General features: G+C 39.2%; 2 protein-coding genes across 3 annotated transcripts; both read left to right on the top strand.

The window, feature by feature from the left end:
• The first annotated feature begins 888 nt into the window (after positions 1–888).
• On the top strand, positions 889–16,206 carry brap (BRCA1 associated protein). The gene is made up of 13 exons (XM_082542008.1): positions 889–1,280; positions 1,457–1,618; positions 3,362–3,563; positions 3,814–4,003; positions 4,400–4,513; positions 6,096–6,244; positions 6,609–6,684; positions 6,797–6,935; positions 7,648–7,757; positions 7,833–7,922; positions 8,559–8,662; positions 9,337–9,476; positions 14,076–16,206. The coding sequence occupies exons 1-13, from the start codon at positions 1,202–1,204 to the stop codon at positions 14,303–14,305; spliced, it is 1,785 nt and encodes a 594-aa protein (XP_082398134.1). The 5' UTR covers positions 889–1,201; the 3' UTR covers positions 14,306–16,206.
• An 894-nt stretch (positions 16,207–17,100) lies between these two features.
• Positions 17,101–24,942, top strand: tor4aa (torsin family 4, member Aa). Of its 2 annotated transcripts, XM_082539616.1 has the most exons (4): positions 17,101–17,395; positions 17,525–17,545; positions 21,764–22,231; positions 23,821–24,942. In XM_082539616.1, exons 3-4 carry the CDS (start codon positions 21,764–21,766, stop codon positions 24,676–24,678), a joined length of 1,326 nt encoding a protein of 441 aa, XP_082395742.1. In that variant the 5' UTR covers positions 17,101–17,395; positions 17,525–17,545; the 3' UTR covers positions 24,679–24,942. The 2 variants fall into 2 exon arrangements, with proteins under 2 accessions (XP_082395742.1, XP_082395741.1); XM_082539615.1 differs by lacking the exon at positions 17,101–17,395 and having other exon boundaries at positions 17,402–17,545.
• The last annotated feature ends 1,077 nt before the right edge of the window (positions 24,943–26,019 follow it).

The following is a 26,019-nucleotide window of genomic DNA, read 5'->3' as shown; positions in this document are numbered from 1 at the left end:
CTCAAAATAAAAGTACAGAGAATTGATGTTATTTAGTTAGTCAGTTCATGGTGATTAAACCCAAATCATGAAGTTCTCCTATACACACGGGCAACAGTAAGATTGGATGAAACGCTGGGAACAGAAAAGAATTTTTAAACAAATTGTAAGAACCACTCATACAAAGGACCTCAAACCCAGGATGGAGAGTGTAATAGAAAAGTTGACACAAGATGATGAACAAAACTGGAGAGAAGGTAGAAAACCCACTGTGGTGACACCTTAGAGGGAGCAGCCAAAATAAGATGATGATGAACATCCGAGAGTGTGGAGACAGAGAACGTGGCATTTGAACTCCATGTCAGCTATCAGTATTTAAAATGAAGATGATGGAAATTTTGGGGGCCTTTTGGTTGATGGAAGATATTAAGAACATTTCAAGGTAAAATTGAATATTCATATTTTGGCGGGCATATATATTATTCAGAAGTCTCTAAAGAGGTTCTGAGGCAGGTTTTATCTGAAGACCAGCATATGTGTCTACTTGTCAAAGGTTTCTTGTAAGGAAATAAAAGAGACTGCTCTATAATGAGAATGCACTTCAGTCATGAGTGAGTCAGTCATAAAAATGTCAATGTGCTACGACAAAGGGAGAAATGTGGGACATTTTGCCTTGCAATACAAGGAAAAACACCTTTTCCTGTTAAAGTAGTCACCATCATCTTTTTCTTCTTTTGGCTGCTCTCTTTAGGGGTCGCCTCAGCAAAATAATCTGCCTCCATCTGTTCTTAGTATCTTTTTCTGTCACACCACAGGGGAAAAGGGAACAAGAATTTAAAAAAAACAAAACAAACAAACAGCAGAGGGCAGTAATACACCGCTGTAGCGTCTACTCTGCCTTACTCAAATTAAAGAAGAAAAAGCTGAAGAAGACGAAGAAGAAGGGGAAGTGGTTCGACACAGCTAGCTTGTATTAGTATTCAAAACAAATCTGATTTGTGTTTTTATGCGCGGAAAAGAAAGAAAAAAACTGTGCATAAAATGAAAGTTTTGAAGCTAAACTGAAAGCTCTTTGCTTCTGCTGTATTTGTCTGCTTACTGTAATTAGACACGAACTGAATATCTTGCCAGTCATCCAGCTAGCTCTACGTGCTAGCTCTTTTAGCTCAGCTGTCAGCGGCTTGTTTTGTTCTGTGTTAAGTGGCATCCCCAGTTATAACACATGAGTGTGTCGCTGGTCGTTATTCGTCTGGAGTTAGCCGACCAGTCACCTTTTCCACAAGGTTTCCAGTACTGCGCTGGTGAGTTTTATTCTCTTAATTTTCAAATATCTGCTGAAAGTTAAACAGCTAACCAACAATAGGCGTGAAGACCCAATTGTCCACTGTTAGTCGTTTTACTGTTTTCACAAGGTAATTTCAAACTAACGAATTGCTTCATTATAGCTAATGCCTGACTCTGTTCCTCTCGTGTGCAGTTGAAGGCATGTCAGAGGAGGAGCTGCAGGAGAAAGCTCTGGGTTTAGCCAAACACAGTCTGAGTGGAAAAACCGACCTGGAAAGATCAGCTGTGCTGCACCAGCACATCGGCAGCAGAGCCATGGGGGACATGGTGATAGAGACCTTTGAGCCCAGCCCAAGTAAGAATTTTCCTGATGTTTAAGTGTACCTATATATGACATAAAATATGAAAAGCATAAAAGGTCAGCTCTGAGTGCAAGACTTTAGTGTTTTTATCACACTGAACCTAATTCAGCATCTTAATAACTATTAATGTCAACGTTTGTATGGTTAGTAAATAATATTTCTGAAAAGCCAGGCAGGTGAGAAATAACAGGGAAGAAAATGAAAGTGTAAAATACTGACACCAGTAAAATACACTATCTTTTCCATATGTGGTCATCAGGTGACTGTGTATCATGTATAAAACACACAATACTTTCTGGCTATTTTGTTAGGTTTACACCTACTATGTCAGGCCCCTTTTGCATCCAGACATGCCTTAATTCTTCATTGCACAGGGCTAACAAGGTGCTGGAAATGTTACTCAGTTTTTGGTCTATAATCTATTGATTTGCTAGCTACGCATTCGTGACACATATCTCCCGTTCCACAACATCCCAAATATATTGTATTGCAGCGGTCCCCATCCTTTTTTGTGCCACGGACCGGTTTAATGTCAGAAAATATTTTTACGGACCGGCCTTTAAGGTGTCGCGGATAAATACAACAAAATAAAATGATACGACCAAGACAAAAACTGTGGTATTTTATAAATATAATAATAAATGCAGATTCACTGTGTAATTGTGTAACTTTATTAGCAGTGTCCTCCTGAAATGCGCCAACAACATTGAGAGTAACATCCTCCTCTCTGCCCCTTAATGCTCTTTGGTCACTATGGTAATGCAGAAATATTTCTTTCAAAATAAGACACACAACTACAACACGGGAAAAGACCCAGGGAAACCAAGGTAACGATAAAAACCCTGAAAACCATAAATTTCACAGCAGAGCCGCAACTCTCGCGGCCCAGTACCAAATGACTCACGGACTGGTGGCCCCGGGGTTGGGGACCGCTGTTTTATTGGATTGAGATGTGGTGTCTGTGAAGGTCATTCTCCCTGCTGGAAGCAGCCATCAGAGGATTGAAAATAGTCAGCAGCAATACTCAGATCAGCAGCTGTGGTGTTAAAACGATGATCAGTTGATACTGAGAGGCTCTTGACTCTAAATGTCCCGAGAAACTGTCCCCCACAGTATTATTCTGCCACCAGTCTGAACCATTGATGCAAGCCAGGATCCATACTTTCATGTTTTTTGCCTGAAATTCTCACCTTACCAGCCAGATTTCGCAGAAGAAAACTAGACTCATCAGAGCAGACAACATTTTTCACATCCACCTAACTGTTTGGCTTTGGTCAGTCTGTCTGAATTGTAGCCTGTGGAGATGGATGTGCTGGAAAATCCCAGTAGATTATCAGTTTCTAAAATACTCATACCAGTCCTTCTGGCACCAACAACCATGACATGTTCAAAGTAATTTAAGTCACCTTTGGCCTCCATAAATAAAATGTGCCATTTATACATATTCATCCTCTTTCTTGTCCTCTCATTTCTTAGTTTGTAGAGCCTCAGTTTCTCTTTTCGCCTCTACTCACATCTTACTTCATTCCTTCCGAGAGATGTGAGCTGAGGAAGCAACGAATTTTAAAGCCATTTTAAATAATTAGAACATTTGGCGTATTTAGGCGTAGAATAGGCCTGCATGTCTATTCTACCTGTTTTTTAATTCTTGTAAGCAGGAATGAAAGTAAGTTGGTTTTGTCTGTTCATACACATTAAAAATATATATAATCTAAATTGCTGAATTTCTCTTCCAGACACAGGTGGACGTGAGGAGCGGAACAGTGAAATTCAGGATGCAAAGACTGGTGTAGACAGTCAGGAGGGTGCAGAGGATAGGTTTACGACAGGCACAGCTCCGGACTCACCCTCCAAGCAGCTCCCGGACCAGATCTCTTTCTTCAGCGGGAACCCGTCAGTGGAGATCATTCACGGTATCATGCACCTCTACAAGACCAAGTGAGTCTCATCTGGTGTGTTTATGACAGATGTGATGAGGTGAACAATAGGGATCTGTATTTGGGCACTTTTTATCAGATCATTGTCGGCTAAATTGCAGCTGATAAAAGTCTGATGCTTTCTTTATCGAACTCCAGAGTCCACCTCAAACTGCATGTAATGATACAATTTCACTTCCACCATTTCAAGCTAACATTGACGTTTTAGTCACAATTCTTGTTTTCTTGTTTTTCCCTGCTCTTTATTGCAGCAAAATGACATCACTGACTGAAGATGTCAGGCGCAGCGCTATGGTGTGCATCATCACCGTCCCAGCGACCATGACCAGCCATGACCTTATGAAGCTCATGGCTCCTTTTAATGATGTCATGGAGCACATGAAGATCATACGGGACTCTACCCCTAACCAATACATGGTTCTCATTAAATTCTGCACACAGGTATCATCTCCTTCACTTTTCCCTCCGCAAGTGAAGTTTGAAGGATGTTGGTGTATGTTTTTGTAAGCCTGCATCAAAAAATTCAATGAATAGTAATAATTGTTGGTACTTGATGTGAGGTTTAGGCAGTTCAGGGTTTTCAGCCTCTCTGTAACATAAACAAATGCTGCCATATTGCAAAATGTTTTAGTTTTGTTTCTCAACTATAGTAATATTGATTTTTACAGTTTTATTTTATTCTCGCAGTTTTTTGGCAATAGACCTTGGGATTTTGATCAATTCAGAGTTCTGAGAGCTTCATGCTTAGAGATGACAGAGTATTAACTGCTGCTTTAATACAATTAACTGTATATAACTGTTCCAAATACAATACGTTTCCGGCTCTCTTATTTGTAGGCAGACGCAGACAGTTTTTACACAGCATGCAATGGCCGCCAGTTCAACTCTATAGAGGAAGCAGTGTGCCAGCTGGTCTATGTGGAGCGAGCAGAGGTCATCAAGTCTGAAGAAGTGAGTGATTTTTGGTTTTTAGCTTTTACACATTATTCAGTCTGCAGCAGGTGGGTGGTGTTTGTGAAGTTATTAGAGGATATTTATCTGAGAATATTAGAGATACACGTTAGTTAATGTTACAAGTGCATTGGTGGGAACAAAAACAAAAAAGTTTGGTGATTTGTGGAAACAAGTCACTCTTTTTTTTTTTCTTTTTTTTTTTAAATAGTCAACAGAGTCCATTAACAAAAACTTGGTTTGGTTTGCTTTGTGTTTTTTAATTAGATCCTGTGTTTTGGGAGATAGAATTGCTTTACAATTACTTACTTTTTTTGTCAGTGGTGTCTGGTGTGAAACAGCTGGTTTACAGCAGGCAGTGTGCCAAAAATGTTTTAATATCACATTGACCATAACTTATACTGATTTTTTTTTTCCTCTAAACTGCAACAGTTTCTAAGAACTGCATTTAAATATAACCCCTTTTTGGCATTTTATATTACTCATTCTGCTTTAATAAAGGTGCTTTTGTCATCTTATGGTGTTATTTTTGTGCCTCTATTCTGAGCACATGTTAAAAATAAAAATTGCAAGCGCAAATGTTGCATTTTGAGGAGAAAATAATTTTGAGTGAAGAAAAGTATTTCAGTGTTTGCTCTTATCCATATACACTCACACAATAACAGTCCCTCTTGCTCAGTTGTTGGATTTGCTCAGGTCTCTGCTTTGTGTGCTGACAGACATCTGTGGACCTGCTCTCAGTGGGTCGCTTTTCCTCTCAACATATCTGCTCTGTGCATTAGCCACTGCATTCTGGAAACACGGTCCAGAATGTAGCTAAATCTAGTGGAGTGATTTAGTTTAAACTAGATTAAAACCAGCAAAAAATAAATAAATAAATAAATAAAAATTATATATTTTAAAATATAATAATTAAACATACTAACCGAAAATGGATTTAGCTACATTCTGGACCGTGTGTTCGGAATGCAGTGGCTAGAAAGCTGATTGGCTCTTTTGGTCTCCAGTCAGAATTTTTGTATCCAAGTCTGTGATTGGTTGGTTTTGTGGCACACTTGTAACGGCTTACAGAAAGAATTGAGCGTGCAGGAAGCAGGGATGTTGAGAGCGGGAACGACACACTGAGAGCAGGTCCACAGATGTCGGTCAGCACACAGAGCAGAGATCTGAGCAAGAGCAAATATCAACAACTGAGCGAGAGGGGCCGTTATTGTGTGTGTATATGGATAATGGCAAACACTGAAATACATTTCTTGCATGCAGCAATGAATTTTGTTCGCTCAAATTAAACTTTTCTTCCCTCAAAATCATTTTCTCCTCAAAATGCAACATTTGCGCTTGCAATTTTTTTTTACATGCACTCAGAATAGAGGCACAAAAATAACATTATATCATCTCACCTATTGGTGTTTGCTGTTTACACCCTTTACATTGTGTGCAGCCAGAACGAATATAAGTCCGTTTAAATCAGTCCTTCTCTGTTGTTTCAGTATTAAAACCCAGAATTTTTTTAAAGTGATTTCTTGTCTCTTACCATCAACCTCCTTTCTTCCGTTCTTTCCTTCCTGCTCCGTCTCCTCAGGGAGCCAGTCTTCCAGTGATGGAGCTGACTGAGTTGCCCAAGTGCACTGTGTGCCTGGAGAGAATGGACGAGTCTGTTAATGGCATCCTCACCACTCTGTGCAACCACAGCTTTCACAGCCAGTGTCTCCAGCGCTGGGAAGATGCCTCGTGAGTTGAATGCACATACAAGTTCCCCTGTATTTACTACATCAGTTTCAACTTGGTAGTTAGCTAATTTTTGCTTACTCAATTTAAAACACTTGATATTAGACAATAAAACCTATTTCTGACTTACTTTAACAAAGTATGTGAAAAGATCTGTTCTTATCTGCCAGCTTTAAGTCAATCATGTGTGATAGTTTCTCTGATGTAGTTTAAATGCATTCACCTGATATTCACTCCACTGGATATTTCTCCAGGCTTTGTCATTTTGTGCCATGTGTTGTTTTTGTCCTGCTCTTTACATGCATTCTCCTGATTTACAAAAGACAACTGCATGTTTGTGACAAAGCCGAATGTGTGTTGTTTTCAGGTGTCCTGTATGTAGGTACTGTCAAACACCAGAACCAGTTGAAGAGAACAAATGCTTTGAATGTGGAGTGCAGGAGGTAAGCTGTTTCACTCTCCCACAGTGGTGTAATAGAAGATAATCACTTGATCTTCTTGCTTTTTGCTTTTAACCTTCTTTTTTTTTGTCCCTCATTGAATCTTTCTTCATAGAATCTGTGGATATGCTTGATCTGCGGTCATATTGGATGTGGTCGCTACGTTAGCCGCCATGCCTACAAGCACTTTGAAGAAACACAGCATACCTACGCTATGCAGCTCACCAATCACCGAGTCTGGGACTACGCAGGAGGTACTGGATTTTGTGCATGCTGCTGTTAAAATGATGCATGTTCTGCTTTTTCTTATTTTCTGTTGTACTTATACTGTTACAGCAGTTGATGCTCATATACTGTACTGGAGTTCAATATTGGGCTCGGCCTTCAGACTGCTTTTCAGTTGCTAAATGTATGTTCTTTCTGTCTATGTTATAGAGAAAGAATAGCTCTAATATGGCCATCTCAGTCACAGAAGTCTAACCTCATGTGCTATATCTTCAAAACTTCTGTTTACAAGGGCAAACCTATCACCAGAAAGCTGGTTTTAAGGGAGAAGAGATAAAACACTTTATACAAAGTTATACAAAGATTATTTTGAACCGCAAACCAGGCAAAGTTGTTGGTAGACTCCAAAAACAAAAAGTATGAAGCTGAAAATGAGCAGAATGGTTTCTCTTTAAGGAGGGTGGCTGTAAATTACCAGAATAATTTGCTGCTATAATCAGTTTTCTCCCCATAGGGGGCAGAAGAATACCTAAATAAGTTGGAGCCAGACTCATTATCAGCTTTTATGAAGTCCTGATAGCAAACAGTTCTGCCCTGTAGTAACTAGAGAGACAGTGAAGCCAAAAACAAGAAGGCAAAGTGTAAAAATGACAGAATAGTCTGTAATGATTTTATTTGATGTCTTTTGAAATGTGTTTTGGAAAGTATAATACCTGACTAAGGCTATTGCTGGTATTGTAGATAACTATGTACATCGGCTTGTGGCCAGTAAGACTGACGGGAAGATGGTGCAGTATGAGTGTGAGGGAGACACCTGCCAGGCAGAGAAAATTGATGCACTCCAGCTAGAGGTGAGCATCTGCTGTTGTTGTTTTGTAACGGCAATCGACATCAAAATGTTCTAAATGAGTTCTCTCTGTCTGCAGTACTCATACCTGCTGACAAGTCAGCTCGAGTCTCAAAGAATTTACTGGGAGAATAAGATTGTTCATCTGGAGAAGGAGACAGCTGAAGAGGTACTTGTGGACAAATGCAACACAAGTTTTGCAATCCCTTAATGAATATTGACTTATATCAGGCTGTAAAGTTTAGAAGAACCAAACTGAGGCATAGAAGTCGAGCTCTAGATTCCACTCGATTTACTGATACACATGGATGGTATGGTAAATGGACTGATTCTTATTTAGCGCTTTTCTACTCTCCTGGAGCACTCAAAGTACTTTATACAACATCTGAACTAATAATCACAAATGAACAATTCATAGCAAACACAAAGGTAAACACTTGTAAGTTAGACTGTGTTTCATCATGTTCTCTTGCTGACAACATCTTGAACAGTATTGGCTTATATCTACTCATGGGAGAACTGTTGAGAGCAAAGGACTCACTAGCTGCCCCAAATACAATGAACAATCGCCACAGACACTAATATAACTTATCACTTACAGCTACTTATTCACTTATAAAAATGTACATTTCTTAGCAGTTTAGAGTGGATTGGTTTGCTAAGCAGCACATGTGCAGTAGTATAGGACCCCAGTCCCGGCTTAGTCCATCTCGATTTATCTATTGCCCTCTTGTGGAAATGCAAAACACAGGTCCTTTGTCCCAGCTGCCTTTTTCTAACCTCTATCTTTTTGTACATATTTCAGATAAACAACATGAAAGCGAAATTTAAGGAGACATTGGAGCGCTGTGATAACCTAGAGCGACGGTTAGGAGAAATGAGCAAAGACAAACAGAGCATAGAGAAAAAGTAGGTGTTCGGTTACTTTTTTATATTGTGTGTTCAGTGGTCCCAGTAGTTGTTGGTATCTGTGCTCTTTTTTTATGAACCAATTGGACAGTGTGGTTGCACTATAGACTTGAGTGTATAACGCAAACTAAAACTCTAAAAATTATTTAGTGGAGGAGATAAAGTTATATCCCCACAGCACATAAAACAATTCAACCAAGGCTCTCAATATGTAGTCTTGAGGTGGGAAAATTCCTCATTTCCTTAGCAAACGATTGTTTGACAGCTGAAAATGCCCTAACAAGCACTTACTCAGATCCCATTTTTGTGCTTTTTTTTTTTTTTTTTTTTTTTTTAAATAACTGGAACTACAGAGGAAACAGGATTAAATGCCTTATTTGAAGAGTTGTCATTGTGGCTTGCAAAATGTGCAGTGGAGCAGTAAATCTTTGTTGCTGCATGGTCAACCAGGTATTGGGTGTGTCACTTCTATGATGCAGGCTCAAATTGATAGTAACATTGCTTTTCCTGCTATAACAAGCCAAAGTTTCTGCTGTTAAAAGCTTTATTTACATTACAACTTCTTAGTTTAGTTAAACCCAATCAGACACCCAGACTTTAGACCAAATAATCTATAGGGCTTGTTTTTGTATGGAACCTGACAACATGCAGCACTGCTGCATTTCTACTTTCAGATGCACTCAGTTGAACAGTCGAGTGGTGAAGCTGAGCCAAGAGCTGACGGAGGAGCAGGAGATGAACCGCTGTCTGAGAGCCAATCAGGCACAGCTGCAGGTACAGCTGTCAGAGGAGGAACGCAAAGCAAAAGAAAGCGGTATGTAAAGAGAGACCAATAAGTCATGTAGTAGTACTCAATATTGATGCTCTGTATTAACTCAGTGGGTTGAAAACTGTAGCATGCTGGTATAAACAGTTTTATCACAGTGGTGATATCAAGTTGTCGAAGCACAGCAAAAAATGGAACTTCTGAGGATGTTGATGCTTCAACTGAGAGGAAAAAACAAAAACGCTTCAAGTGCTGGACGTATTATTTTGTCAGCCTGCCAAATTCACAAATGAAAGAAGCCTCAGAGTGAACAATGCAGTGCAATATTTCCATGATTAATGTGTGATTTGTATTTTTTATTTTTAAAACCGTTGTGATACCCTATGTTCAGAGTAACATATACCAACAGGGAAGTGTAGCATGTTCAATTTGGCACAGCATGTTTACACATGCTGATAGAAGAATTTAATTTAGACTTTTTCAAGGTTTTCTTTAATTGGCATTAAATAGCACCGGCTACAAATAAATGTGAACCTGAATTCTTTGTACACTTCTTGTTAGTTTTCATTTGTATATTTTTAATTTTAGTGTGTATATGGTCCAAATGCATGAGGTAAAGGCAATTGGTACAACACTGGTGGCCAGAGTACAGAAAGGATTCTTTTAGATATTTTAACTTCAAGCCTGCTAGTTCACTATTGCATCACCTATTGCTTTAAACAGAAACTGATGAAAGTAGTTGCGAATCTAGAGCAACGGGTTGGTGGAGAAGAATGAGTAACAGGACCGTTCCCAATGATTGGCTGCTGGTTGCTTAGAATATGTAAATACTCAAAATGAAAAAAGGACCTTTGACTATGAAACAGCATGGGTTATTTTTATTTCAGGGCTGTAGTGAGAAACTAGTTCCTCTTTGCACAGAAATATTTGCAAATCATTAACAAATTGCTTAGCCTGCGGCTGAGTACAGTCATTCTGCAAGCAGACAGGAACCACATACACCAAAGAAGTGTTTTTAATATAGATGGACAGAGTCAAACACTTAGGAGATTCATAAATTTTGTAAGCAGTCTCTCTGCTTTCAAACCAGCTTCAGTCTATATTTTCAGATTATTAAAATCTTCTTTACTTATGATTAAAATCTGCAGTGTAAAGCATTTACTGACACCTACTTTGTAGTGTATTACTATCAGAGCACCATTTGCTCTGGACTCAACACAAGGCGGCTTTCATCACTGTTTTGCCTGAGGCAAGTTAAGTATCAGGTCAGAGGTTTGAATGGAAATTTTAGGTTTACAGTTTCACCATACCTGTATTTTTCCTGGCACACACAGTTGTGAGGGTCAAGATTATTTAAACAAATATCCTCCTGGGCATGTGCTGTGTGTTAATGTAGAAAAAAAATATAGTAAAAATGTCAGTTTTGACTCTTTCACAGAATGTTATATTCTAAATGGACTGGACTTGCATAGCAGTTTGCTACTTCAGGCACTTTTTACTACAAGCTTCATTTACCCAATGTCACACACCTGTGTGTGTGTGTGTGTGTGTATGTGTGTGTGTGTGTGCCTGGTTTGGTTGTTTGTTTTGTTTTTTTTCAATTCACCTAAGCATACTCATAGACACTCAGACTCCAAAGGATGTATTTGGGGGTAAGCTCAAGGTTCAGCCTCTTGCCCGGGGATGCTTTGAAATACTTTGGAATGCTGACTGGGGGGTGAACCACAAAGCTATAGTTAATAACCTGCTCTGCCTCCTGAACCACAGACATACATGTTCTTTCCTGTTAGAACTGACTGGGCTCGAATTGAGGTGATCACAGTCCTCCTGAAAAGGCTGTGCGATATGACCAAAATCTGATATCCCGATATAAGAATGTAACATTTTCTGTAAATTCTGTGAATCTCGGGCAGCTCGTCTTGCGGGAAGTGTTTCCAGCTGCGCGTCATGTAGCTGGAGTTGAGTGTTTTAACTGATGCATGAAACGATACATTTTTAGACATAAGTTGTAACGGCCGCAGTTTTCTTTGTGAGTATTTATAGATAGGTGTACTGCGGGGAAAAGCCTGTTCTAACATTTGAGTCTATGGTTAATTTTTTAGCACATGGCGGCTCTTTTTTAATCCTCATCCGTAAATAATTTGCTCTTTCACGTGATTCAGTTTATTTTGAAAAGTCTCAACAGAATCGTGAGCTTTATTGTGAAAGGTTTATGTGGAACATAAACAAGCGGACACGCGATGCTGTTACCGTCGTTGTTGCTAACCACAACGCATAAAAACAGGGGCTTGTCCGTCTGTAGTGTGTTTATATTAAATATAAGAGAAAGAGAGAACTTTAAGAAATTAATATAGCCACTACAGTGACCATCAAAACGATGAAAAAATATTGCCATGAACAGTTTATTTTGCGACACCACGAAACAAACGATAGCGTAAAATGAAACGATAGACGTTTTTATATCATCATCCGATATATATCGTTATATCGAACAGCCCTACCTCCGAGTAAATGTGCAGTCATATTCGTTGTGTTCCCACTAGTGCTGTCAGCGTTAATCTCGTTGAAATGACATTAACGCCACAACACGGCAAATCTCCGTTAACGAGCTACCGCGGATCGCCCCGTGCGTGGGGCTGGACGGCCAACACGTTAACGAGCTAACTGCGCTAACACACTAGTTCCCACCAATGTAATTGAGCATTGCGTGGCACATCCAACATACTGTTTTACTTTAGTCCATGACTCGCTTACCTTCAGGGTCATACGTCACATGAAAACCAAAATAGTTCCAAACGCCAGATCTGAATGAGGGTGGGGGAGGTTCAATTTGCCATGTTGCAACGAGCTTAACTTCTGTCTCGCTAGCTTCCCCTGCGCTCAGTGAATCTGCGTTTGACTACTCCGCCTAGGCTGCACTGTCGAGCGCAGATCCACTGAGCGCTCAACACAGACAGCATCGTCAGAAGGAAAGTTGATAAAATAAATTAAAAATTTTGTATTGTTCGATACATATGCGTACCGAACCGAAAGCACTGTATCGAACGGTTCAATATCGATACGAGTATCGTTGCACCCCTACTTCTTATGTTCTGTAAACTTTAGTAACTGAACTGCTCTTTCAGGTTTTTGCAAACAGTGCAGCCACTGATTATGTTAACACAGTGATCTGTTCTTGGCAGAGGTATAGCAGTCTTTTCTTTGTTTAGAGTAATTGTGGTGCAGCTTCATTTATTAGCAGCTGATATGTAGGTGGTGGATATGCAGAAATCAGTAATCTGGGTTAGGAACGGAAAAACTTAATCCACAGTGACATAAGTGTGACAGCATTCTAATCAAATATTAGTATCACGTCCAAGACTGGTAAAATCCAAGACTGTGGAGTTGACTTAGGACAGCTGAATGGGATCAATAATATACCAACCAGCTTGTCTGTATGAAAACACCAGAAGTCGTTTTGGGGTGGCAGTCGGCTAAGCAGGGTATTAAGAAGGAGTATCCTTTCTCCCAGTCACACTTTCACAAGTGTCACAATTTCTTGTCTGTCTTCAGAACGCCTGCGGTACAGTGCCAGCATGATATAATGATAATCACCTTTGCCAGTCTCAGCTTTCATTTGTTGTGATTAATTAGCTGACATATATGGCAACACTAATACATCAGCGATAATGTTTGCTAATAATAACAGCTGAAAGGCAGACCTCCAGTGATGTGTGGAATGTGACGTGGTTGTTGGAGGGTTGCACTTTTTTTTCTCCCCCATTTCTTCTATTTTGTGTGTGGCTGAGAATTTCCCTCCAAGATCTGTGACTTTACGCCCCTTGTTTCCTCGTTGTATACTGCTGATCAGCACAGGAAATAGAACACTGAACATTGTATTTCACATCAGCTCTTAGGGAAGAAATTATTTAGATTGTCAGCTTCAGACCTTATGATTATAATCTCTGTAGATTTCCATACTTTTTGTATAGCTTTTCTAATGCTTACGATTCTACATGTTTATGGAAGTTCGCAACAAGGTCAGCAATGGGGGTTGCATGTAATCAGTAGCATGTTTCAAGTCCATTTCAAGCAAAGCATTTGTTCTTTTACATTGTGTTTACGAGTTCAGCCTCGTGTAAATGCCTCAGCAGTTCCACCCCCACAATGCTTTAAAGTAGCTTTTGATGTTTTTAATGATAAGTTTGTCAGGTGAAAATTTTCAAACAGTGTTTGAGAGGACTTCAGCTGACTTTGCAACAGTGTTTAAATTTATAGAGCTTCACAGCAAACTGTATATGTATAAATGGCTGTCTGTCCCTCAGTGACACATAACTCATTTGGTTATTTGTGTCATTTGAGGATTTAGCAAATGACTAGATGTGTAAGATCACAACTTAATACATCTAAGACCTGTAAAGCAGACTGACTGTTGAACAGGAAAAAAGTAAAGGGCACAGTGTTGGAGTAATAGTAATAACAAATCTGTATAAACACAGGGTTCCTGCAACTGACACTGCTTGGGCCTTTAAATAATATCATTACTCAATAAATGCTAGTTAGTTAAAACTGTTATCATCTGTCTGGATAAATATGAGTGAATGAATGAACACGTTTAGCTCTACTTTAACCTGTTCACTGTTTGTTCCTTGTTGGCTTCTTTTATAGACGATCGTAAAGATGGAACAATAGCAGAACTGCAGGAACAGCTGAGAGACGTGATGTTTTATCTGGAGACCCAGCAGCAGATTGAACATCTTCCACCAGAGGCTCGCAGCGAAATTCAAGAGGGACAGATCAACATCCCAGCCAGCCCATCTGACGGCGCTCTGGGTTCGGCAGGAGCAGGCCCTTCCTCTGGCAGGGGCAGAAGAGGCCGAGGCAGGAAGAGGAAGTAGGCATGGCCTAAACTCAACTGGAACATGCTAGAAACTGTGTTGCTGCTTCTCACTGTGGACATGTTTGTGACTGAGCCCAGCCCTTTATTCAATGTGTATCTGCATTATTGTAATTCTTAATAGGGTAAAGGCAGGAAGAAGGAGTAAATGTTGATAATATTTACCTGCACATTTTCCTAGCATAACTCCTAGCTCCTACAAGAAGAGCATAAGAGAGGATCGCTCAGTCACTCAAAACATCAGTGTGATCTAAATGTCCTCTTCTCTTTCCAAAACTTAAAAGTATATATTTTGATCACAATTTATATTTATTTGATCAGAAATATTTCATCTGTGCCCAGGTAGTACCATATTATAGTACTTCTTTTCAAACACTGCGTGATCTTTTTATTATCTTAAAATGCAAAGATGGTTCTTTTACAAGTGAGAGAAGAATCAAGGAAATTTATGTCCACATTTTCTGAGTTTTTCCTTCATTTCTTTGGACTCGGCTGTTTCATCTGTTATGTTCCAATGTTTTTTTTGTTTCTCTTTTTGTTCCTCCACTTTAAGTAGAAACACTCGTCAGAGAACATGGAGGAGAAAATGCCTTTTTCAGCAGTGCATTGTATTGGGACAGGAGTCAGTGTTCACAGAATGCACAGTATTTTTGTATGAGGAGCAGGAAGCATGTTTTGCCATGTTTTCACCATCTAGGTTAGTGATTCCCAACCACTAGTACAACTTGTGTACCTCAGAGGATTCTACAGCATTACCAGGAAGTAGTTCAAAGGATTGTGTATGTTTGCTAATGATTTATTGAAACTATGTGGCTCCTTCCATCAATCTGTATTGTCCCAGTATCCCTTATTTTCCAGCTAATTTCCTGGAAATCTTTCTCAGAATTTCTCCCATAATATTCCCAAGACTGTAGTTATTGACTCTAAAACTAAAGTCTAATATGATTTTTTTAATTTACCCTTTAAAACTCTTAATATTACTGGCTGCTATTCTATTATTCCTCCATTTAAAGATGATTTTAAATTACAAATATTGTGCCATTTGATGACATTGACCTTTGGCTCTAAGACATTATGATAAGCATCTGTATTATTATGCCATATAAACATTAAGATTTTCAGAGAAATTATTAAAATAACCAGGGTACATTAGTTGTACCCTGGTTATGTGTTAAATACAATACCATACCAGAAAAAACACCAGAAGCAACTGTGACCTTTGCAGTTACAATCCTGAACATGGTGTCATAACCTAGATGATGAAATAAGTGACTCAGCTCCCTCCTTGAATACTAAGATTTTTTTCCCTTGCAAAATGTTCACAATAAAGTTTTAGATGAATCCCTAAGGCCTTAATTAAAAACTGGTGCAGAAAGCACACATTGATTTTTTTTTTTGATTTTTTTTTATAAACAGCCACTCAAAAGATCATTCTATGCAAAAGATTCTTTACAGCCCTCTAAAAGGAACATAATAATTTCAGAAATATGAGATTTGCTGTCAGTTATTTGAGATGCTAACTGTGACATTGTCTGACAAGATATTTCACGCATATAGCCAGTGACGGCCAACAGGAACCAAGCTTGCTGGTTACTGTTGTTTGTAGACATGAGTATAGTATCGCTCTCGAAAGTTAAATGAAAAGATGTTTTTCCACAGTGATCATCAAGAGAAAAGCTGGAATGTACCTGTAGCGACTGCTTTGAGAGAGGAGATAAAGAGCTGTTTTTTTTCAGCCATAGAAGCTTTCATTTAAAAACAAAATACGGTAAGTCATGCTCCTGAAAACATCCGTTCATGCTGGGGTTTTGTTGTTTGTTTTATTGCCATGAAAGTGTTCAGTTTTTTGTTGTTAACACTAAAACTGTGCTGCCACTTTCAATAAAACATTTTCTGAAGTTTTTCTTGTTCTGGGGTAAAAAGTGTGTTAAGCTGAAACAGATGCATACTAGGTTGCCGTCAAGTGACGAATGATCTTTGTTGAAATGACATACTACGCAGCTGTGATGTTAAAGTGCAGACTGTCAGATCTAACTAATCCTTCTGCAGTCTACTACATTCACAGTTTATTACCAGCAGCCTGTTGAAAGTAAACTGTGTACATAGTTGGAAAACACAGACACGCTGACAGATTAAAAAGCTTGGTCTTCGTAGACACACCATCTACCTGGTAATTGGCATGCATTTCTCTCTACACTCCAAGACAAGTTTTAGGAACTTGTCATTTGTCACACTCTATACCTCCCCCCTGATGACATTTCAATCCTGTGCCTGTGTTTAGTAACAACTGTAGTCACAGGCAAATGATACTGCATGCAAACATTTTCCACACCTTTTATTTTTCTATTTATATCCCCAAGTATGGCCTCTAATGTTTCATCAGCCAGTGGAACTACAAGGGTCAGACATTTCAAGTTATTGATTAATCCTTGAGGAAAAATCAAATCAGGAGCAAGCTGGTTACAGTTTCCAGCAGCCCTAAATGTCCCCAAATATTTCCCTAAACAACATTTACAATCATATAGAGAGGAAATAAATGCAACGATTATTGGGGTTTTCTCTATGTTATTATAGGGTCTTTACCTTACACCTTGTGGCAGCTGTTGTGATTTGGCGCTATATAAATAAAATTAAATTGACTTGAATGTGTGGTCTAAATTTAAGGAAAACAAGCCTCCTGAAATCTTCCTTACATCAAGTATATGAGATCTTTTGCACCAATATACAAATAAGTCCACCGTGATAAATGCTAATGAGAAACAAAGTCTGTGGGTTCTCGTGAGATGATTGACATTTCCCGTTTCTCATTACTGGCATAGCCAAGAAGAAACCAAAACCACGTCAACAAATTCTGAACGCATTGTTTGTTGACTTGATTACCAGCAGTTAAAAAGATATGTGTGTCACCTAAGATATCATTTTAATCGTGGGAATGAAAGTACTTGGGGTACATTTGAGCTGTTTTCTAACCACGTGTGAAAGCTGATAGCTAACTGTGAAAAAGCCTGAGCTGCAGCTGGACAGAAGAATGCGAGAATAAAAGAGGAAGCCAGAGGAGGAGCCAGCATATGGCCGAGAACAGGATTTAGAGGTAAGATAGTCAGAGGGAAAGGCTCTTCCTGAGTTGAGCTGTTGACTATATGGACGTTTTCTCTGCTCTCACCGCTGTGCTGAGCTATGGATTAGTCTTGCACTAAAATTCTTTTTTTTTTTTTTTTAGATGCTTTAGACACGTATAAAGGTAAGTACAAAAAACCTTTTTTTGCCTAACAGCTTTGCAAGCAGAGTGTGTAGCTTGGTGAATCAACTGTTGTGTATGTAAAATACAAAGACAAAGAAAAAGGTTTTAGAAGGATACTAACTTTCTGCGTGAGGCTCATTTGTGTATATTTGCTCAACTTTCCACGGCCAAAACACACGAAACAAGAAAGAACTGCTCACTACAAAGAGATATTTTTGTAAAGTCAACTTCATGAGCAATAAAATCTCTGGCATGCCGTATCTTTCAGGTGGAAAAGACTAGAAAGATATGAAAGAGCACAGATACAGTCTTTCTACCCTCACGTGCTGTCCTGAATTCTTTTATGCTGAAGTAAAAGAGGCTTGGACACAGGGGTATTATAACTTTTCCAGAAATGACGCTGCCTCTTTGCCAAGATGAACAAGCCAACTCAGATTCCAATCATTGTTCATGTGCTCTGCTCAGTTCTCATTGACATTAATGCTGGCACCAAAAACTTTTAGCAGAAGTTATTTTCTATCCTGTAGTGCGATTGTGTTAATTTATATGTGACACTTGTCTGCTGTCTTGAGCTCTTCTGTAACTCACTTAAAGTTCCTCCTTTCCTATAGCCTGTGCGCTATAATACTGCAGACGGCCTTTGCGCTACAGTTTCTGTGTGTGCAGAATACCCAAGGGAGTACATCAAGTACACCATCAGAGGGTCAACCTGACAGCCTTTGATGACCAAAAACGGTTACAAATGCAAGCTTGTAACCACAGCCTACTTCAGAACCTCAAGCGCACGAGTTTGCAGAACTTATGAAGTTTAAGATTCCTGTGAAGGTTGCACTCACTTGTTTGCGTTTTGGTTTGCCATAGAAGGTTCTAGTAGAGGGTTCACTTCACTCTTCGTGGAACAACATTTCCAAAATGAATCTGAATATTGGTTTTGAAGAAAAACAAAACAGCTCTGTGAAAAAAAACCCAAAACAAACCCATAAATAAATGAATAAAATACAAAAAAATCAGCCTAAAATATTAAATAGATTAATTAAATTCAATAAAAATGTAGCATACTAAACATCAAAAGGAACAGTGATCTTTATCTTCTAACCCTACCGGAAATGCTGGCTACATTTTTAACAGCCACTGAAGCTGCATGTGTCATCCTTCTTTTGTTTTTCTTCACTGTTATATCTGCAGCTATTTCTCACATTTGGTCTCTCTTCCTTGCCATTTTTGCCACCCTGCTGTTCTCAGAATTCATTTCCTCACGTGCAAATTTCATGCAGCTGTGAGTTCCAGTATGCTTCAAAACATAGGAGCAGCTGTATTGTTAGTGTCTTCTGACGTCCACCACTTCAGTATCTAATATCAGCGTGGGGTTAGCGTGGGAGGATCTTACTTAAATTGAGCAAAGATTTTTTTTTTTTTAAGAGAAAAGAGGACTGGGTGTATAAGTTGAGCTCTTCTTATTTGGATGCTTAGAAAGTCCTTTCTTTTTCATGAACACTAAAAATAAAGATATACTGTATATATAATTAAAACATGGCAATATTTCAACACTTATGTGTTATTTACAAAAGTTACAATAGATTAGCGAGTGCCAGTAGATTATCTTGCTGTGTCTAAAAATCCACTGCTTCTACTGGTGAGATTAAAAGTGTACTGTATATGTAGCAGCCTAGCTTCCCCCTGTTTCCAGTCATTTCATGCTAATTTTATGCTAATTGGCTCTTGGGGGGAAAGTTCCAAACCCATATGATACTGGTATCAATTTTGTCATCTATGGCTCATGCAAAACTTATACCAAGGGATACAAAACAACCATAGATATACAGAAAATGACGATAAAGCTAGAATACACTAACTTAGCAAAGAAGAAAATAATGTGTATTTCATCTAGTAAATAAGATGACATTAATACAGTGCACATTTAGCATTGCTGTTCAATAAATTTTCAGTACACAGTTCTTATTTGACAGGGTAACATAATAGAGCATGGCTGCTTAAAGACAGATATTTCCCCAATAAATGCAAAAGTCTTAATTTCTTTATGAAAATGAGAAATAGAAGCAAACTGAAACTTTCAAACATCCATGGAAATGCAGTATATAAGGAGAAAAAAAGTTGTACAATTCTATTGAGCTTGAAAGTCGAAGTCAGTATTTTAATTGACCACCTTTATGCTTCAACACAGCTTGAATTCTCTTAAGCAAGCCTTCTCGTAATTACTTTAACCTCCTACGACCCGAACTCTTCCACAGCATGCATTTTTAATTTCTCTTTGATATTTGGGCATATTGGGGCCCGATGAATGTAAAAACAAAGAATTACCAGTTTGTTTGTTTTTTACCTTATTTTTATTTTTAAGAAAAATAAGAGCCACATATGAGGATATTCGTTTAAAAGTATTTTGGTCTAAATAACCCAAAATGTGATGTCCACATATGTGGATGCCAGGGAGGTTAAGTAGTCTTTAGGAATGGTTCTCCAGCCTTCTTGAAGGACATTCCAAAGCTCTTTGGGTTTTGGCTGGCTTTGGTTCCATTTTCTGTCAAGATTATCCTGCACTGCTTTAATAATATTAGGACTGCGCTCTTGATCAATCCAAGACTAATACTAATACTAAAGGTATTCCAGCTATCAAGGTATACGTTGAATGCAATAGCAGTGTGTCTGAGATCATTATTCAGCTGAAAAACAAAACTGTTGCCAGTCAGATGCTTCCAAGATAGTATTGCATAGTGGATCAAGATCTGATGGTATTTTTCTGCATTTATAATTTCATAAATTGTGACAAGATCCCCAACACACTGGGTGAAATGTAGTCCCAAAATATGTCAGAGCCACCATCAAGTTTTATAGATGCCCGTAGATACTCACTCTTCCACCTCCACGCATACCGACGATATCTACAGAGTCAGTGTTGCCATTAATTTCCAGTTTCCAGTTCTTGTGTAATTTTATTATATCTCAGCCTGTTTTCCAGTTTCTAAGTGACAGCCACCCTTCCACTGAAACCATTTCTAATGAGGCTTCAGCGAACAGTAGATGGATCAACTGAAAGGCCAGATGCATCTCTCAGGTCTTGTGTCAGGTCTTTGCTGGAGTTTTTCCTATTTCGTAAGGACATGACTTTCAGATACCATTCATCTGCAATCGATAGTTTTGAAGGCCTGCCACTTCTTCTTTTGTCCTCTGCTTGTTCCGTTTCCTCAAATTGTTCACGACACACTGCAAACCATGCTAACGTATGCGAGAATATCTGACAGATATAAGTTTTTGGCTGATAAAAATCACCTTGCTGGTGAAAAAAAAATAGATTTTTTTTTTTTTTTTTTACATCATCCGTTTCGTTTCCTGTTCCTATGTGACCATGATGAGTAAGATATTATTAACCCTGATTCTTGGGCCAGTCTGGGGAAGCAGAAAGGCAACACTGAAAACAGAAACCCCCTTTTCAGGTAAATAAGAAGACTAAAGCCTTCAAAACCACTATTAAAGGAAACTTTGGAGGAAGTTGATGTCTTGCGTCATAGGGACTGGAATCAAAATTAAGATTAGGGAAAATGAGTTTTCCCCAAAACTGGATTTCTCATTGCTGATTCTATCATATTGAACTGGTGCATAAAAATGTAACATGTTTTTATTTTTTGTTCAAACCACAGAAAATAAGCTGAAACGTTCACATATCCTATACATAAGTTACACATTGCTAAAAAGCAATCAAAGAAAAGATTTATAACATAGCAAAGTTGAATATCTGAAAAATATGTTCCGTTATACACTCAGCACTTGGTTGTGGGCTCCTCTGCTGCAGAGTTTTTACTGGTCATGGTCAGCAAAACATTAGTAGTAGCTTTGGTACCGTGGGCACGTGCTGAGTCCTGTCAGAAAAGTAAAACTGGTTACTCCATACAGCTTTTCAGCAGCACAAAGTGCTCTCAAATCTTCTGGTAGATGGCTGCATTACATTTGGACTTGGTAAAACACAGTGGACCAAGCATCAGCAACACCAGCAGATGGATGGTTCCTCAGATTATCACAGACTGTGGAAACTTCACACTAAACTTCAAACACCTTGAATCTGTGCTTTTCCACTCTTCCTCCAGAATCTAAGTTATCCCAAAATGCAAAGTTTACTTTGACCTAAGTAGAAGACTTTGGACTACTGTGAACTTTTTAAGATGCACTGGTGTAGTTTCTTCAAAGTCCTTTATTTCCTCTCTGCAGATGAGTGACCGAGACAGCAGCATCTCTGCCTCTCAAACAGAGGGAGAATTCGAGGGAGAGATGGATGAAGAGCTTGAGGGAGACACGGAGATGGAAGAAGAGAAAAGTGAGAATGGGAGAGGCAGTCCGGCCCCCAGTCTCTCCAACATCTCCTCCACTCTGCGCGCCGTTATACGCATCAAACAGAAGTACCAAGCGATGAAGAAACGGCGTCAAGAGATGGCCCTGGGGGGCCAGTGTCCCCTCACAGGCGCCCCAGGACGAACCAGCCCCAAAATCTTCACCTTTGATGGAATCACCCCCACTGCTTTCTCCTCTCCATCATCCAGCATCCCACAGAGGAAGAAGAGGAGGAAGAAGAAACGGGTGTTGTTTCCTGAAGGAGGGAGACGAAGGGCTGCACCAAAGCAGGACCGCAGCCGAGCCAAATATTGCCTGTATCTGCTCTTTGCCATCGTCTTTCTCCAGGTAAATAAATAACAACACATTTTCCAACAAGTGGTGGAATGCTTCTTTAATGTGCTCCTCTGACCTTTTTCTGGTGCCATTAAGAATTTGATTTACAAAAACATTGAATGAATGAATGAATAGCTTCCATTATTATGACTCATCTCTTGCTAGTCTGCTTCTTTTGTCGCCAGCTACAGTATAAATAGGGAGGGCGGGAAAATTGTGCTATCTTCAGCTCATGTGTATGATTAAATATAGACCTTCTACTTGCTCAGTCATGTCCTAATTCATTCAGACGAGAAATACAACATGCCATGAATCAGTCTAAGGTGTGTTCATCTTTGAGGAACCTTGAGGCACTGTTCAGCAGAGATTGGTTAATCCAGCCGTCACCGAGCTGCTTTATTGTCACGTGTATCTTGCAGCTTTGTTTATGGTTTATTTTGCCATTTCAAATGTAAATATTTAAAACTGGTCCAAGTGTATTTCCTGTTCTAGTTTGCCAAAGTGAGAAGCTGGGCGGAAATCACTCTCAGCTGTTTGCCGTATAACTCCAAGGAGATAATCTGTATATCAGTATATTTATATATTTCTAAAGATATACAGTCATGCCAAAAAGAACATTTTCACAGAACGCCATATAGTCCTGTGAATGTAGTATTTATACAGTAGTATGCTTGCTGAAATTTGGATACTCTATAAAAAACACATATTTGGTGGAGTGAAATTGAGGTTTAAAAACTGTAAGAAATATGGTCCCTTCGAGGACATAGCCACACACCTCACTGTCTAATCACCCTGCATATTTAATACTTAGTGCAGAAATATTATTATTAACAGTTTAATTTCAAAATTAAATAATTCTGTATACTATTAATTAAATTGGATTCATGACGTTAGCAGTAGACTGGCTGCTACGCAGAACTTTTCTGCTTAAACACTCAAAGTAGAACAACTGTCATTCAAACATGCATTCCTATCTAAAGATTCACACTGATGAATACATCAGGAGCAACTTTGGATTCAGTATCCTTGGGCAAGATAATCAATCTAGAACAACTATAGTCTTCTGTTAAGCAGATGATGTGCTTTGCCTCCTGAGCAACAGGCACCCCTACTTTCACTTCGTAACACTTCATAACGCATGCGTCTGTAAACGTGTCAGTTATTTCTTCCCCAACACAGCAGTGAGATTGTGTTTTACCTTTGGCAAAATTTGAATTGCTAATATATGAATTGATCTAGTACAATAAACTGTGTAACACACCAGGAAATTGGGGGTTTTCTTTTGTTTTCAATAAGAAGATGTTTTTTTTAAACTGTATATTCTGACATATCTGGAAGTTTAATGATTGAAATTCAACAAGTTTATTAGCATTATATTCTACATTTATTTAAGTACACAATTGTTCTTCTTTTTAAAACCTTCTGAAGTTTCACTTTATATGTAATACTGTCTATATAAAGGTTCAAGGACTGCAGATGAGTCTAAAATAATTCGTTGTTTTCAGTGTTCTTGGTCCAAGGAGTGCATCCATTTTTAATGAATCCTCGAAATGCCCCTGCACTCGGCTATATTCTTAATAGCTGTGGTTTGTTTCTTTCAGGTCTACAACGCCATAGAGAACCTGGATGACCACGTTCTTAGATATGACCTGGAGGGATTAGAGAAGACACTGAGGAGGGAAGTGTTTGGGCAGCAGGGAGCTGTGGAGAGCCTGCTGTCCCACCTGAAGGACTACCTGTCTACCTACGTCCACAACAAGCCTCTGGTGGTATCCCTGCACGGCCCGACCGGGGTAGGTAAGAGCCACCTGGGACGCCTACTGGCCGGACATTTCCGCTCCGTGGTGGGTGACACGCTTGTGCTGCAGTACTATGTGCTCCACCACTGCCCCCAGGAGGCGAACGCCCTGCAGTGTGCCAGTGACCTCTCAGCTCAAATCTCGGAGATGGTGGAACGAGCCGAGGAGGAGGAGAAAATTCCGCTCTTCATCTTCGACGAGGCAGAGCACATGCACCACGAGATCCTAGACACGCTGTTGCAGCTCGTGTCCTCCAACCAGTCCAATGAATACCTGAATGCTATTTACCTGTTTCTAAGCAACCTGGGTCATGCACACATCACCAAACATATGCTGCACAACTCTTCGAGTATTTCCATGGCGATGACAGCATCAGGTCGTCATAGCAATCTGGTAAAAGAGCTGACTCCTATTTTACGTAGCATGCTGGAAGAGCTTCACCCGCTTTGGACAGAGGCTGATATCTTACCTCTCAGTCTTTTGGAGAAAGGTCACGTAATGGAGTGCTTCCTGGACGAAATTACTCGAGAGGGATTCTACCCGGATCATGCTAACATAGAGCGGCTTGCGGGGGAGATTGAATACTACCCTGCAGTAGGGGGGCACGAATATTCCCAGACAGGCTGCAAGCAAGTGGTGGCTAAAGTCAACCTGCTGTGACATGCTCTTGTTTGCATTCTTTTAAACATGGAGAAAAGGGATTGAATTTACAATTATGAAACTTGAATGACACGATTCAAAGCCAACGCTTTTAAGAGTGGTTTTGTAAGAATGTAATAAAAAAAATTCACACACAAAAAGGTGGGAATATTAAACTTTGTTGGGGGAAACAAGGAATAAATTTGGTGAACACTAAAAATGCGGCAGGCAGTCCCTGAAGGGTGGGTTCACCCAGTGTACATAAATAAAAGATGATTTAAGTTCCCTGTTGTTGTATCTCCCAAATACCTCTGAATAGCTGCATAGAAACAGGAGAACACCTAGACATCAGTACAGTGCTGGTTCACAGAGGATATTTCAGTAACTCCAGGGACAGTTCACCTAGCACTACCAGTAAGTAAAATGTAACTGTCTAATTAAACCAATCCAAACACTTAATGAACTGGCACAAAGGTATGTTCAGACATTCAGACACTGCTAAGAGTTTCTGGTTTGACCACCTTGACATTTGGAGCAGACACAAAAGAATCTGGGAGGATAAATCCCACTGACTGTTCTTCTGTATACATAAATCAGGCCTGGGCTGTGGTCGAAACCCTCAGTTATTGGACTGTGCTTTAAATCAGGCTCCAAATTCTTGGACCGTCTTGCGCCGATCCAAGAATTTCACCTCTAGCAGCACAATACAAACGCCCCCGGCCGTCCCTCTTAATCATGGCCCCAGTTCAGAGAGAAAACCCACAAAATAGAACCGGAGTCCTATTCCATTATTCCTAGCTGTCCCTTGCCTACAGATTGAGTATCAGTCAGTGTCTGTTACACTCATGGTGAATTTTTTTAATTGATTTTTAAATGTGGGGCATTATAAAAGCAGCTCTATCTAGTCATGAATGCTAATAAAGAAAAACAAGTGAAGGATATACACCTTACTAATGGTCTTTTGTGGTATTGAGAAATCTCCTGGATAAGGTTAATAACATGCACTGGAGCTGTGTAAAATTAATATTCACTCATTTATGAAGGAGGAAGTTCATAATGCAAAAGTTACTAATACCTATTACAGGATGTTCACAGGATGTGTGACAGATAATGCAAGACAGCGCAAGAGCACATGGTAGCAAAGTGTCTTTGAAGGCAATCAATATATTTGAAGTCTGGTCTCTGGTAGGGTCATCCAAACAAAGACAGCACAGATGGGCATCACCATATATGTTAAATTGGACCCATTATATTTTTCCTTATTTTCTTTTATATATTAATATTTTATTTATTTTCATTATTTCATTATTTTTATTTTACTTATACTATATATAAATTCCCTATATATATAATACACACCCA

The sequence above is a fragment of the Aulonocara stuartgranti genome (assembly GCF_965226115.1).
Source record: "Aulonocara stuartgranti genome assembly, chromosome: 7".
NCBI lineage: Eukaryota > Metazoa > Chordata > Actinopteri > Cichliformes > Cichlidae > Aulonocara > Aulonocara stuartgranti.
This window is presented reverse-complemented; position numbering and strand designations above follow the sequence as displayed.